This window comes from Nelumbo nucifera, chromosome 5 (assembly GCF_055504915.1).
Source record: "Nelumbo nucifera cultivar China Antique chromosome 5, China Antique-T2T, whole genome shotgun sequence".
Classification (NCBI taxonomy): domain Eukaryota; kingdom Viridiplantae; phylum Streptophyta; class Magnoliopsida; order Proteales; family Nelumbonaceae; genus Nelumbo; species Nelumbo nucifera.
This window is the reverse complement of record NC_142653.1, coordinates 49,833,753-49,850,706: the sequence shown is the minus strand read 5'-3', so window position 1 is coordinate 49,850,706 and position 16,954 is coordinate 49,833,753. Positions and strand designations below refer to the sequence as shown.

General features: G+C 34.5%; 1 protein-coding gene across 1 annotated transcript in view; it reads left to right on the top strand.

The window, feature by feature from the left end:
• The first annotated feature begins 1,817 nt into the window (after positions 1-1,817).
• LOC104590379 (uncharacterized) overlaps positions 1,818-16,954 on the top strand; it is a 29,999-nt gene continuing 14,862 nt past the window's right edge. Inside the window, 5 exon segments of the mRNA XM_088888248.1 lie at positions 1,818-2,190; positions 2,281-3,325; positions 6,946-7,098; positions 7,776-8,633; positions 11,547-11,717. Of these exon segments, the coding sequence (XP_088744374.1) occupies positions 2,419-3,325; positions 6,946-7,098; positions 7,776-8,633; positions 11,547-11,717 (2,089 nt within the window). The 5' untranslated portion in view covers positions 1,818-2,190; positions 2,281-2,418.

Below are 16,954 nucleotides of genomic sequence, written 5' to 3'. Positions count from 1 at the left end.
CGGATTAGACAGTTTTTCTTTTATATATATATATATATACATATATTAGTAATTAAGGAAGTACTAAGTAAGAAAATTTTATTTATATTTTTTATTTGAATTTTAGACATATTATAATTAAGATATAAATTAAAAATTAACAAAAATAACAATATGATTAAAAATAAACTTAAATGTTTATAATAAATGTATACAACATTGTAAGTGGGAATTTTAAATTACAATAATAATTATTATTATTATTAAATTTTATATTCCATTTTTATCATAAATAAAAAAATATTTTAATAAATACTTTTATTTAATATGATGAATATGTAACATTAAAAATGTTCCTAAGTATTTTTGACATAATTCTGTATTTTTTCATTTTTAATATTCTATTTTTTTAAAAGTATTTATTATTCAATTGCAACATTATACATTTTTTTGAAAAATTGAATCACTGATTCATCACCTAAAAAAATAGCTTGTTTTAGGGTTGCGTTATCCCTTTGTGTTTGGTGTTTACAAACTTTTGACACCGCTTGCAAATAATATCGTGCTCAGTATTACTCCTTTATTCTTCAGCAAGTTTGGGCTGTTAGTTGACGTTGGGTTTATTCCTCGGGTCATATTCAGTCCCAGTTTCAAGAGTTGTTAATGATTGGTTGATCTTGTTTGTAATCTGAGTATTTTATCAATTTAATATGCCTTTTAAATTTAATAAAAGAACAATTCGATCTCCAGTCCATGATATATTTAAACATTGCTAGTAGGTAACGACTTTAATTAACAACGTTTTCGACATTTTTATGGTATCTTCATGTGAAAAAAATAAACGATAAGACGCCTTAACCAAATGGTCTTCACTCTACTAACATCTTGATGCAAAAATTCACATCCTATTTTAACTATCAAATATTCCTAAAAATCTTTAAAAAAAGATTTGCCAAATGGTACTTTAGTTTCTGGGTTCAACTATCAACCGTTATCATTACAAGAGATCAATCAGGGTATTAGATGAGAAACCATGGGGTGGTTTGATTGGTCAAAGCTCTTCCGTCATGAATGGCGTTAGTGCTTTTGGTTTTCTATGAAATTAAGTTAAGGGTAAAATACAAAAATCTCCCCTTAAGTTTCTGACAATCATAAAAACCTCTCCTATAGTTTTATTTTAGCAAATACCTCCTCTGAACATTTCAGAAACTCGACAAAAGCCTCCCTTCTGCCACTGTCCCAGATGAAAAACGTTAAACTTATGCACTAATTTTCCCAAATATTCATTCTACCCTTTTATAAATTATTTTACATACAAAATTACTAAAATAATCTCATTGTAATTCAACAAAAAACATATTTCAGTAATTTTTTATGTAAAATTACTAAAATGACTGTTAAAAGAGGTTTTTGTTGAAAAAGGAAATTTTTGTTGAATTTCTCAAAAATTTAGAGGAGATGTTTGTTAAAATTAAACTAAAGGGGAGGTTTTTATGATTATCAAAAACTTCATTAAAGATTTTTTAAAGATTTTTGTATTTTACCCTAAAGTTAAATAAGAAAGGAGGATGGTGATATTACTTAATTTATATTCTATTGATCAAGATATTCCAATTAGACTCTCACCAAAAAAATTAAAAAGAAAGAAAAAGCTAATTTCAACTGGACGGATAGGGACTAGAGTTGCTGGTAAATAGACAAGAGAGTTGAACTGTGAACCAGTTAAAACTACTGGTTCGAAAACGAATGGTGATGGGGAAGTAGCCTTATCATATATCAACCGTGAACCAAAACCTACGGCATCAACCGAGAGTTCACATCTGCGCCCTACAATTGGGCGCCCTACAACGTCCCACAGCGCAGATCTGAACTCGTCAAACCGAAGACACAACGCCTTTTAAGCGGACAAAGATTATAGAAGTCGTCGTCCTATCTTCTTATTTTCTTCCTGAAGAAGGTGAAGATTATATCTGAATTTGGAGTGGATGCGACCAAGAACAACCAAATAAAAGAAGAATTTGCAAACATTAGTGACATGTGAATCAGTGAGAGGTAGAAGAATAGATTAATCGACTTCTCCCACTGAAACTCAATACTCTCCCCTGATTTCAGAGACTTTTCGGTGTTCACTATCGTCTGTCGAGATTTATTACCTGGGGTAGTTTCAAGCTAAGGTTTCGTATTTTGCAGTAGACTGTAGAGAACAAAGAGGTGAGAACCAAAACTACTCTTAGGTTAGTCCTAGGGTGAGTTGTGGTTTCAGTTTTTAACTCTTTTCCTGTTGTTTTGTATTTTAATCAGGCGATCAGTCCGATCTACTCGGCGGTGTTAATATGGAGCTTCGAATGACCTTCTGACAGGATCAGCAAAGTTTTACAAATCATTACCAGTGCTTGGAACAATTTCCAGATCCACGAGACGATTCCCAAATTTCCGATAATGGTATGGCACAAGATGCTTCATCTCATCCTATTACGGACGCTGATGATGGAGGTAGCGGCAGAAGTAGCATCGTCGACATCGTCTCAGACAAAGCCTGACTGCCAGGACAAATGTGGGAACATCAGCATCCCTTATCCGTTTGGTGTTGGCGACAATCGCAACTGTTTCCTGAATGAAGACTTTCGGTTGACCTGCAACACCGCCGGTGATACTCCACTACTACAGATCTCCGACACTCAGCCCGTTTTGAGCATATCGCTGGAAGGACAACTGACGGCGTTCGTTATTGGGCCTGTCCGATGTTACATGGGTGCGGACAAATACTGGCAGGGGTATACCTGGGCTTGGGCTAGATTTGCAAATGCGTACAGAATCTCGGATACCAGAAACAGATTTATGGCTATCGGCTGCGAGATGAATGCGTATTTGTCCGACTTCTTGAGTAAGGCTTTCTATGTAATGTGTAGTCCAGTATGCTTGAACAATACCACAGTGACCGATTTATCTTGCGCTAGTCATCTTGGCTGCTGCCAGAGCATAATTCCTAAGAATGTCAATTCTTATTTGATATCAATGAGAGATTATTATAACCTCACCTACACTTGGAATGCCAGCAGATGCGCATTTGCAATTTTGTCGGATCAGGACTGGTTGGCTTCACATGTGTCCCAACTCTGGAACACGGAAAACAACGTTGAAGAACTTGTGAAGTTTGGGATTAAAACTCCAGTTGTACTCGACTGGGCAGTTCGAAACAAGAGCTGCGAGGAAGCACAAAGAGAAGCTACTGATTATGCATGCCGGAATAACTCCTATTGCACTAATTCCTCGAATGGTCCAGGATATCTTTGTCACTGTATGAAAGGCTTTTACGGAAATCCCTACCTCCCTGATGGATGCCAAGGTATGTAATCATATCTTATCAGTTTTGCAAGAATCGGATTGGAACTGGCGATTAAACTAGGGAACAAGTAGCATTTCAGGTCAGGATTTGTCATGGGTTTTTATTCATATTGGAAGAGATGCACATAGCATTTCAGGTCAGGATTTGTCATGGGTTTTTATTCAAGGACCTTATTTAACAGCTTTTAGGTTGAATGGTTCTGTGCTTGTTCAGGCTTAAGCCCAATGGGCTTTCGTGTGAGGGGGTTTGTTAGAGAATATCAAGACTTTATATAACAGCTTAATCTTTTAGATTAAATGGTTCTTTGCATAGTTTTTAAAACCGGATCGGACTGGATGATCAGACCAGAAAAACTGGGAATTGGTCTGTTTTCCTCAAAAACTGGATTTCCCTCTAAAATCATTGATTTTGATCAACGAATTGTTGAACTGGGTGACTAATTGTTTGAACCGTTTGAATGATTTTGACCGTTTTTTATTTTTTAAAATATTTTTTATTTTTTATTTTCTTGTTAGAACGGGCCAAATTTTCGGTTTGAATGATCCAACAGGTCGGTTTTAAATGATTCTTTGAGAAACAGAAATGATTTTTTTTTTTTTTTTTTGGTTTTTATCTATTCTTTTAGAGTGGTATAGGTAATAGAATAGAATATGGAGAGAAAAAAAAAAATAGAAGTAGGAAAGAGAGAAGAGTGATAAATAAATAGATGAAAATTTTCTGATATGATCTGGACGCTAAGCCATGGATGAGATTTTATTAAGGATTTGACAGTATGCCAATGGTCTGATAAATAAATAGATGAGATTTTGTTAAAGATTTAACAGTATGCCATGGTAAAACGTCAGCCGCTAACTTCATATGATGTAGTTTCTGCATCATGGCATTTGCGGTATCAGCTGTTTATGCCCTACAACCACTCAATTTCTCATTAATTTACAGCATCATAAGTGAATATGCCTCACAACCCTTCAATTTCTCTATTGCATATAGCTAAAACAGTCCCTAGAGTTTCTAGTTGGGGGCCTTTAGGAGGATTTTCGTTTGTTTTGTTATTGTTTGGCTGGTTTTATTGTTTTGTTATCGTATAGCTCTTTCTTGGTTTTCTATTTTTTTTTTTATTTTAATAAATTTTATTTTATTACTAAAAATTTCCCAGAATAGATATATAATGACTAATGAGCTGCGGCCAGAAAAAACAAAAGTGACAACTGGGTACTGACATAATTACCCAACTTGACCCCAATATATTCTTTATAAATGAATATATAAATCATCAATTATTTAATTTTGCCTTATTGACTTTCTTTTATTTTAAGGGTAAATTACTGAAACTTCCCAGAAGTTTTTGGTTATTGCTGAAGTTTCTCTTGAAGTCTGATAGTTGTAACCACTTTTTTTGAATTTTTTAACAATGTTGCAAGTAGACCCTTTTAGTAGAATTTTCTAAAAGAAAACATGAAAACATCTAAAATATTCATGCAATTATTTTTAACAAAAATGCTTATTTTCCAAATTTTCTCTTCATATGAAATATTATTTCAAATCATTTCAATTTCTTTTTTGAAATTGATTTATTTTCCAAATTTGCCCTTTATATCAATCACTCAATGGTAAAGCTACAAATTTAAATTCTCTTTGTTTTTGTTGTTCATAAGGTTTATATTGTTTTTCCCTTAAAACCAACTTCAATAGTAATTGTACAGGTATTTTTGATATTTTATGCCTTTTTTTAAGAAGATTCTACCAGAAAGGGTCTACTTGCAACTGTATTAGAAAGTTCAAGGAAGACGATTGCAATTACTAAACTTCAGGGGAAGTTTCAGCAATGGTCAGAAACTTTAGGAGAGGTTTCAACAATTTATCCTTATTTTAAAGACAATAAAAAAGACCAAGGTAAAATTTAAATCCGATGTAAAATTAAATAAGATCCAAATCTGATTCAAGACCCCTAGATTTCATTTTATTTCATCAAATTGGATTAAAATATGGATAGATCTGATCCAAATTCAATCTGATTAGAGCATTAGGTGGAAGCAACCCTCGTCATGAAGAAGACAAAAATACCCTTGACATTGGACATTTATAAGAGCGCTGGTGAACTCTGAGTTTTTTTATAAAAAAACTGGGGTCGCCCATTCCCCAAACCTATAAACCACCGCCCAGTGCCGGGGAGATTTGACCCTAAGTTTCCACAGGAAACCTAACTCATGATTATGATTAACATCCTCTTTTATGTGCATATATATCAAATGTTTCTTTTGTATTTTATATTTTTATTTCTTCTACTAATATTTTCATCTACACCAAACTTGTCCTGCTTCATTCCCTCACGCTTTCCCCGCCTATTCGTTGGGTTCACATTGGGTCTGGCCTGGTTTAGTATAGTCTGGTTAGAGCATGGATCAGCTGAGCCAATGCAAAAATTCACTGCTAACTCTTAATTGGATGAGACCAACTGATGGTGGCTCGGTTAGTAAGTTCTCTGGTTGTTTGTAGCAGAAATCTAGAGTCAAAATGTCAAACTCCATTATTATTAGGGTTGGCCGCGGCAAGGTTATGGTTTATGGGTTTTCATTGTAGTGGAAATCTGGGTCAAATCTCGTCACTATTGGATTGGGGGAAGGTATTGTTTAGGGAAAATTCTCGATTACTACCTTGTATTTTGTGTCTAGTGTCACTTTGGTCCCCAAACTTTAAAATGCGATAATTCAGTATTCAAACTTTCAAAGCGTGACAATCTAGTATTTATCATTAATCAGCAATTAACCTGCCATTAAGTGATATTTGAAAAGGATAAAAATGCCCTTTGAGTGTCATTTAATTGTTTTTATCAATCATCTAAACATTGGCAAAAAATGAACAGCCCAAATCCTTGCTTCTTCCATTCAAGAAAGTTGGGGTTAAGTTTGATCAGGCATTCAGATGACCCCAACTTTCTTGAAAGGAAGAGGCAATGATTTGGGACTATTATTTTTTTGTCAATATTTCGATAATTGATAAAGAAAATTAAATGATACTCAAAGGGCATTTGTGCCTTTTTAAAATATCACTTAATGATACTGGATTGTTATGTTTTAAAAGTTCGAATACTAAATTGTCACATTTTAAAATTTGGGAACCAAAGTGACACTAGACCCAAAGTACAGGATACTAATCGGAGGTTTTCCCTATGATTTATGAATTTGGCTGTTTTGGGGACAGTTATGAGCCTACTCTTTAATCCCTTTCCACCCCCATTATGTATTCTCATGAATCAGGCAAGAAAAATGTCAACTGGATGAGGGTATTTTTTTTATATGCTTATATTCACTCTAAAAATTTCCTTAATTAATCTGGTATTAATATAGGGCTAATAGTGTTATTAACTTCATATTTGAATCTGACTCAATTAAGAAAAATCAAAATTTTAGCCATTTCTAATTGGATTGAATATAGATCTATCTTTATCCGATCCGAATTCGAATTTGAATATTAACTAATCAAATTTGAATCTAACAATATCCTATTCAAGTTGATCCTTTTGCAGCTCTAATGACGTTATTCCTCTAATCTCTCTATTGTTTTTATTTTTTCTTCGTCTGAAGTAATGCCTTCACAGGAATTTTCTTTTGTATACTTAGTATCAATTGAAAACAAGACCTGTGAGAAAGGAGCCACAAATTACGCTTGCGGAAATAACACATACTGCTCTTACTTAAGTGACGGCCTTGGATATACCTGCCAGTGTATTGAAGATTACCATGGAAATCCTTATCTTCCCGATGGTTGCCAAGGTATGAATTTATTTTTAGCATTCTCTTTCACTTCACAACTCAGGTAGAAAAAAAGATAGCTAATCAAGTCAATTAAGCTTCTCTTGATCATTCATATAAACAATTGAAGATATGCTGGACTGAAAAGTCTTTTAGTGAATAAGATTTTAAAGAGGCTGTAGGGGGTCCTTAATTAATGGATGAAAGAAGTTGGATAGATCATCATTAAGTACTGAATACAAGGAAATTAGTAAAATATTCTGGGGTTTGGGGGTTCGGTATGGTAAAGTAAATGGGTTTCCTTTAGAATAAAGGAAAATTTCGGCCTCTCAATTCAATTCATGGGAGGTGATATTATAGGTAGAGAGTTGAAATCGGCACCCCATAAGATACTTTTCCACAACGTCCCACAACACATTTTCGTTGTATTGGGAATATCTCGCGATGATGTCTCATTATTTTTAGTATTATCATCGGGAGATGTTCTCAATAGAGGCGGGAATATGCTGTGAAACGTTGTGAAAAATTATATTGTGGGGGACTGATTTGAACTCGTAAGTGAAAAGCTTGTTGATTCACGGGAGAGGGGTGGCTCATAGAGGTTCCTTTATTTTATCGTAGCACTTGTCATGTTTAGGACAGATAAATTTTGCTTCACCTCATCTAACTGCTGACCACTACGATAATGGCAATAACAGCGTCGACACCACTGAAGACCAGGCCCAACTGTAGAAACAAATGTGGAAATGTCAGCATCCCATACCCGTTCGGCCTGGTTGGTGATGATCCAACCTGTTACAGAGATGAATTCAAGCTGTTCTGCAACACCGCTATGGACCCTCCCGAACTGATGTTGTATGGCCCTGATTATATGAAGTATGCCAACATATGGGTTTTGAACATTTCTCTACAGGGCCAATTGACATTCTCTTTGTGGGCTGCTGCCATCTGTTACATGGGAGAGAACCAAAGCTTGGAGAATTACAGGATACCTAGGCAGTTGCCTAGCACTTACAGATTATCTAACACTCGGAACAAATTCACTGTGATTGGCTGCAACACAATTGGCGTCTTGTCCGATTTCAAAGGCGAGAGGTTTCATATTGGGTGCACTTCATCTTGTCCTTACGCTACGGAACTGATTGGGCCGTCCTGTGACGGAATCGGTTGCTGCCAGGCCGCGATACCAAAGGATCTTGATTCATTTTATGTAGCGCTTTGGCAGTATGACGGTAGAACCCGCTACACGTATACTTGGAATATCAGCAGATGCAGCTATGCCTTTTTGTGCGATCAAGACTGGTTCAGTTCGAATGCGTCAAACCTATGGGAATTAAGGAATGAGGCAGAATACATTGTAAATGTTGGGGTCAGAACTCCGGTGGTTCTCGACTGGGCAATTCGAAACAAGACTTGCCAAGAAGCAAAAAAAGACCTGGCCAATTATGCGTGCGGGAGCAACACCTATTGTGCTGATTCGACAAATGGCCCTGGATATCTTTGCCATTGCATGCAAGGCTACGATGGAAATCCTTATGTCTCTGATGGATGCCAAGGTAACATATCTCACTTCTCCTATTCAGTAATTATATTGAAACATTCTACCTAGTGTCATTACCATTTGACAATTGCTACTATGTGTAGATGTGAGTAGTAGAAACATGATAAAAAAAAAGATCCTGATATTTCGTTTCAACAAGTGATTAATAATTAGTAACCTGCAATTTGGGTTTAGTACTGTCACTTTGGTTCCTAAACTTCAGTATCATTAATCGGCCATTAAGTGATATGTGAAAAGATAAATACCTTTCAGGTATCATCTAATTTTCTTTGTCAACCACTCAAATGCCCAAATCTAGCATAGATAACAATCTTCTCTTGAACACTGAGCACCATTTTACCAACTTCAAGGGAAAGTTGGGAAGAGCTATGCTATGCTATGTATATACTATTTCACTGGCAGCTTGCTTTTTCCTTGTTCCTCTCCTTTCCAAGATAACATCTCCTATGCTTATGCTTATCACCATGAGGGCTAGGATCACTGTCGTTCATTCTCACAAGCATATAAGCATCCCTCACTCAGTGTTTTGCACCTCTTTTTCATCTTCTTGATGAAGAAGATGATGAATAGTGTTTTATTTTGAAGGCTAATTTTAATATTTTCAAGTCTTAAGTTGCACATTATGTCACATTATGTTACATATAACTGACGGTCCATTAATGATAGGTACTGAATTGGTATGTTTTGAAAGTTTGGGTACTAAATTGTCATGTTTTGAAAGTTCGGGTAAATGAAACAAATTAATTTAGTTTAATTTAATTAGTTAATTTAGATAATTTAACTTAATTCACTAAATATGGTAAATTAATTAATTATTAATTTAATTAGTCTATTTAAATACTTAAATTACATTAATTAGTCAAATTTTAAAACAAATAGTTTTATAATTACAATTAATAACTTTAAAGTAATTAATAAAGTCTTAAAAAAACATTTAAGCAAATTAAGTAACTTAACATATGATTTGCACTAAGACATTTTACTAAGTGTATATTGTTGGAGGGTTGAGGGGGATGAAGGGAGAGAGGGTAGGGAGGGATGAGAGGGAGCATGGTTTTTAAAACCGACCTGGTGATCGAACCGGTCAGGGGTCTGGTTACCGAGTCAAACGGTTCGCCGTTCAAACCGAACACTCGGCCCGTTCTGGCAGAAAAATAAAAAAATAAAAAATTTTCAAAAAAAATAAAAAATGGTCAAAACCATTTGAACGGTTAACCATTCAGTTCAGTAGTTCGCTAACCAAAATCAACGGTTTTGAGGGGAAATCCGGTTTTTGGGGAAAACGGAACTGGTCAGGTGACCGGTTCTTGGTTTTTCTGGTACAACCATCGAGTCCGGTCCGATTTTGAAAACCATGGGAGGGAGTGGTTGAATTCTTGGAGAGAGAAAGAGAGTGAGAGGAAAGAATGTTTTAAAATATTAGTTTGGTTTTCTTCTATGGAATTCGATTGAGAAGTTAAACAGATGTAGATGAAAAGGCCCAGCTTGGCCCAAAAATTCTAAGTTTGGTCGTAAGTTTTGTGTTTAGACTTGGTTTGGGCCTGGCCCTACAAATTTTTAGCCCAAGCTTTGGTCTAATACTTTAGCACAACCCAAGCACACATTAGGCTCACAAATTTCCAAGTCAAGCTTGGGCCTAACCAACCTAAATTCGACTTAACTCAAAAATTCAAGGCTTGGGCCTAGGTATTTTGATCAAGCCTGGCCTTGGGCTTAAGTGTGCATCAGGCTCACGAGTTTCTAAGTTGGGTTTGTTTCCAATACTTCATCCCCAACTCGAGGCTTGCTGAGATGAAATAAAATTAGAAAACTTAATTAGTTAATTATATTGATTAATTAAAAAATATTAAAAACATTTATTATCTTGTAAATAATATTAATAGTTCATGGAGAGAGTAAATGAAAAATTGAAAATAAAGATAAATGAAAAATTAAAAATAGTGTTAATGGGAGTGGAGAGAGAGATAGGGTTATCAACGGGTTGAGTCCAAGTAGAATTGGAACCGACCCAATAAGAATTACTAAGGACATAGAACTAAACCGAATTCGATAGGGTTTGTAATTTTAGACCCAAAACCAAATCGATCATTCTCGATACAATTAGTTCTAACCCAATGGACCTAATTATAATAAACCTATTGAAAATATTATATATATATAATATTACTTTATTTTATATATTTTACATATACATATAGCACGGGTCGTATCTGAACCAACTTAGTACAGGGTGGAATTGGTTCCAACCTGAGAAGAATTGGGATAACATACCCATTGGTTCTAGTTCCTGGAACTAGAATTGACCCCAATCGGTTCGGGTCCATTGGGTCCAACCCAACCCATTGACAGCCCTAGAGAAAAAAGAGAGAGGTAATAAATGAAAAGTAAAGATAGTAATAATAAGTTTGTGCCAATAATGTAATTACATTTTAATGACACTTTTATAATGACATGAAAACTCAATGTCATGTACACAACTAAAAAAGAGGCAATAATTGCATTCAATGGTATTCTTGTAATTAGTAAAGAACTCAAAGTGGCAAATAATAATACTCTTCTAATTACATGAAAATTCAATTGTATATTAACAACTAAAAGATAGGCAATGATTACTTTCAATGACACTCTTGTAAACACTTGTAATTATCAAAAAAATTAATATAAAAAATAATGGGCTCATGAACGTCACATGAACCATTGGTGCCAACAATAATAGCAAAATATTTCACACGAATTCCTATAAATTTCACGTGTTAGGATTCCATTTTAATTAAAATTGTTGCTTTGTCCATACCCATTTAACTTTTTGTATATATATGTGATGTGATGTTATTTTAAGTTTTAACTTGCAATTTTTGAAAAGTAATATTTGAACTAATGCTTTGTTTATCTTGTTCTGCTTCCCTAGATGTAAATGAGTGTGAAGATCCGAAGGTCAATACATGTGAAAGTATTTGCATTAACACTGTAGGATCTTACTACTGCTCATGTCCAAAGGATAGTTATGGTGATGGTATAAAGAATGGGAAAGGCTGCACACCAAAGAGCAAAGTTTTTCCGGTGATTAAGGTCACTCTAGGTAATTCTCTTTTATTTTTCTTAAATAGTAAGGTATTATTTATTAAAATAAAGTATATAATATGTATACACTTAACAGTACACAGACAATGCCTCAACTGAAAACTGAATGGAGGTGTAAGTTGGGCAGACTGGGCTAGGTTTTAGTTCAATCGAAGCCCAATCATAAGAATTGGGCCTAAAGTTTGAGTTTGAGATCAAGTCTAAATTATCTTTTCAAATTTAGTTCATACTAAAATTTGATGCGTTTGGATTGGACCGGGTGCCTGGCTAAGATCGGATTGGACAATCAGTTCACACTAAAAATTGATATGCATATACATACATACATATATATATATATATATATATATATATATATATATATATATATATGCATGCAAATGTGTCTATGTATTCGTATATAGATGTATATATAATCAGGTTAGGATCAGGCCAGGTTGGGACTAGCTAACCAAAAATATTAAAAAGTCTGAACGTTTATGGTTGAGTCCAGCTCAAGAACTGATAATCTAAGGCCAGCCCATGTAAGCCTACAGGTTGGGTCGGTACAAGCTCAAGTTGCACCCCCTAATCCCACATAGAATCGGGATTAAGTCTAGTAAAATAAATCTAGAATTAATCAAATGCCCAAAGCAGAAAACAAAATATACATGCCCCTCAAAACAATTATACCCTACAAACCGAAAACCTCAAAATGAACCCAACCTTTAACATGAACCTAAACAGGAATATAGAAACAGCCAGAGTTGTCTACCTAACAGTCATGGATCTTCCTCTACCTCTTCTACCCATATCTCTATTACTACGAACTCCCCTGATGTTTGGCGTCACCACCACCTCGTCATAGAAATCCGCTAACTTTTTGGATCTTCTACAACTGAGGAGGTAACCTAAGCTTTCAAAGGACCAATCCAAACTAATTCTCTCAAGATCCGAATCAAGTCTCAAACTATAATTGTGAGTTAAAGGGCGGGACTTCATTATTGAAACTTCGTTGTCTCTGAGACATTTGTGCACTAATCCACTTATCCAACTGTGAAAGACACTCTAAGGAGTTTTCCAAAGATTAATGCCTGTTCTATGTAGTGGTTCATGTTCATGTGCCAGTTTGGAATACTTGACCTTTGGTCTTGAACCCTCCTCTTTTTTTATTTAAAAACTTGGTCTACTTCTTTGACCCAATGGAGTGTGTGATAAAGCCTAAAAACAAGGTGAGTGCACACCTCTAAAACCAATCCAGAGGTAGTAGTTTCTTTCCTTATTGTGGTATTCGACAACACGATTTTTCTATATCTTTATCCGGAAACCAACCAACCAAGCAGGTTCCTCCCACCACTCTTGGGTACCAAGTCAAGCTTGAGCATATTCTAAACTTTTCTCACTGGGATTAGCCCTTTGGACTGTAAAGATGGTATCATTGGGAGAGATAGCAAGTATTAGGGGTGAGCAATCGGTTTATTGTTTAAAAATTGAACTGAATAAACGAAAATTTTCAAAACCAATGTTTGAAATGGAAAATTAGATTGAAACTTAAATAATTAAAACCAGAATTTTTTGTTCGATTGTTTATTAAAACTGAATTTCTTTAAAATATTAATATATATTATATAAATAATAAAGCTTGGTTAATTTGGTTTTTTTAGTTAATGGAAGTACTTAACTTAAAAACTAAAACCGAAACCAAAATTTTGTAAAACTAAATTAATCGATCCAAATTAACTAAAAATCAAAGTAACCGAAGAAAAAAAAAATTAAAACCAAACCAATTTTTTTATTTTATCTGAAAAATGTTCATCCCTAGCAAGTATGAGATAGAGACTACAATTGGGTTCACCAAAGGGTAACAGATTGGTTTCGGATCTAGGTTGGAGCCGCACCACTCAACACTGCCTTTTTTAAGTCAAAAGTGCACTTGTTCCAAATTTGAACAGCATGCCCAACCTTCAATGAATTGGGAGGGTATAGATCAATGGTGTTGGCCTCACAATAAAAAGAAAAAAAAAACAGAAAGCAAACTGGGAGGGAGAAAATAGCACATTATAGAGGTTAACCATTGACCAACCTATCAACAAAGCCCTGCCATTCATCATGATCACCATTGGACTAAGGCCATCACCACCGGAAACAAGAACCTAGGTATTTCTACTCTGTCTTCTACTATGGAAGCATTATTATTGTCTTTAGTTGGTCCTTCCACCACGAACTAAGGCCACTTAGGGCCTACTGGTTCATACCATGACAATCTCAACTAACTTTATTGAAGATAATGTTCAGGGAACAAGACTGAACATTAAACTGAAAAGGGTAGAGGTTTATGGGTCAGAGATTCAACCACACTCAAACTAGAGGTCAAACTATGATGACATGACATATATATATATATATATATAAAATATTATAAATAATATAATACAAATAATGTAGTGATTAAATGTGATGAATAAATGGCTAATTTTTTAGTTTTTAAAGCAATTGATCAAGGTTCAAACCTCTTAACACACATTTTCTTTAAAGGGATTGACTATGATATGGAAAAGATATGATATCTGAAAAATGTCTTACCAATAAACTAGAATCATAAACATGGTAGGCAATCAGTTGTTATTTATCAAAATTATGGGTTTTTGATTGGTCAAAACTCTTTCGACACCATGTCTTTCCAGCACCATAGGTTTTCTCTTCTTTAAAATACATGTGTATTAATGCAATATGTAAATTAAGATTCACAAATGAACATAAATGCCTTCAAAAAATAAATGAACACAAATTGTATTAATGGTAAGAAGACAGTATGCATGAAAAAAAATGTCATGGTTCAATTCTTTCCATTTTCATTTTGAAAATTTCACACATTTGAGACATGGGTGCATTTTGAAACTGATTGAGGGTGTGAATTTGGTGCCATTGAGTTCTAAATCCATGGAGGGAAAAACAATTTCCTCGTAGTTCTAGAGTTTCAACATTTTTCACTGCCGAAAGCTTGAACCCACTATCTACACAACCATTCTTCTACCTATCAAGACAACCCATAAATATCTATCAAGATAGTGATTAGATGTTGCCTATTGAACAATGAAAAAACAAAGTGCATTGCTCCAATAACTCCGTCCTTAAATTAAAAAGCAAGATGCCATTTATTCCATTCCATTTTTTGGATTTTGAGGTGAGGGGGGGGAGGGGAGTTGGTCAATGGGATTTTGGGAATAGGAAAAATTTATTTTCTAGGTAAGTGATAGGCATCTCCTAAGTGGGTATTAACTTTCCCACAGGGGGAAAGTTGCCAATACTTGGATGGGACAAAAAACACTCATTTTAATAATTGATTTTTATGGCTAAAATGGTCATTGTCTTATTTACCTAGGAAATAAAAAAATGAGTAAATGTACTTACCAGGGTAAGTCTTTCCTGGAAAACACTTACCCATTACCCGAGTAAGTGTTTTTTGATTTTGAGAGGGAGGAAGTTGGTCAATGGGATTTTGGTTCCCATTGTCCAAGAGACCCATGCTGTTTTATTATTTCTTTTAGATTTATGCGGGGACTAGGTAATATTGTTTCCTTGGTGATACCAATCTCCCATGTGGGTAAATAACTTTCCCACTTGGGGAAAAGTTGCCAACACTTGGATGGGACAAAAATGCCTCTTTTAATAATAATGAATTTTTATGGCTAAAACCGGCATTGTCTTATTTATCCGAAAAATAAGAAAACATGGGTAAATAACTTAACGAAAAGCAAACAGGACCTAAGCTTTTCCAGGTTTTCCAGGATTAAGCTGCCCAATTTTCTACCTACTCAAGTTCTGAGCAACATTCTGAGAAATAAGCTACCAAGAACCATTAGAGGAAATCTTCCTACTCCCATAAGCCTTCCTCAAAGGCAAAGACACTATTGGAAGGTCCAAAAACAAGAAATGACACTCTTCTCTACTCAAAAACTCCCAACACAACCATTAAAGAAAAAAAATCCCTTTAGAAATTATAATTAACACCAACCTGTATATCTTGACAAGCTATTTTCATCCAATTACTTTAAAGTATGTAGGCACGACATTGCATGCGTGCTAAACCAGGAGAAAGAAATTTTCTTTATCAATTAAAGATATACCAATAGCTATAATTAAAAAAAGAAAGAACAACCAATTAATTCATTTTTATCAAATTGCATGTTTGCACTTCAGCTCATGCCAACTTATAATGGACAAGACAGTACTTGACATGCACATAGATTTTCATAAAGTTCATAGAGCCTGTATATCATACCATAAACTCATGAAATTTAGAAATATCGTGACCATAGATTTATTAGTACAGAAATGAATTTTCATATTATTTTAAGGGGGCGTTCTTTTTTGGGATTTTGAGAGGGGGTAAAGTTGGTCAATGGAATTTTGGTTCCCATTGACCAAGAATCCTATGTTCTTTTTTTTCGATTTATGTGGGGACCAGAGAAAGTTTACCTAGGTGGGTAAATAATTTTCTCACTTGGGGGAAAAGTTTCCAACACTTATATGGGACAAAAATGACCCTTTTAATAATGGATTTTTATGGTTAAAATGGTCATTTCCTTTTTTACTTGGGAAATAAAAGAATATGGCTAAATACACTTACCTGAATAAGTGTTTCCCAGGAAAAAATCACCTAGGTAATTGCATTTACCCAGATAAATAATTTACCAAAAAGCAAAGGGGGCCTAAATACAAGTAGTTCTATATGATTATAAAATATTTATGACATTTACATATATTTTAACTAGTACAAATTCTAATACAAAGTCTTATAAGAGATTAATTCAATAAGCATGTCGAATAATATTTTGGAAGATGGGGAAAAACTTTGGCTCTTTGGGCAAAACAGCATGGGTTGTTTTAAAGATTCTCGTGCATGACATATTAACATGGCTGTGGGCTATAGAGTATTTGCAACCGACATTCTTTTTTTGTCAAAAGATAAGTAAAGAATTGAATGGGATTTTGCGCCACATATAGAAACCTCCAAAACAGCTTAAGGTGTTTTCTTTTTTCAAATAGCCAATGTTTTTCTCGAAGATGGAAATGACCTCACATCAAAAGTACCAATATATATAGATCAACATCTTTAAGTATTATATATCAATTCAGTTTCAATTATATGTGCTATTACTTAACTAAACAAACGATCATGTGATATTGACTGTTTCTGTTTCACTCTTTCTCTTCCATTTTTGTAATGGATATATTAATAATCCCTAAACATGG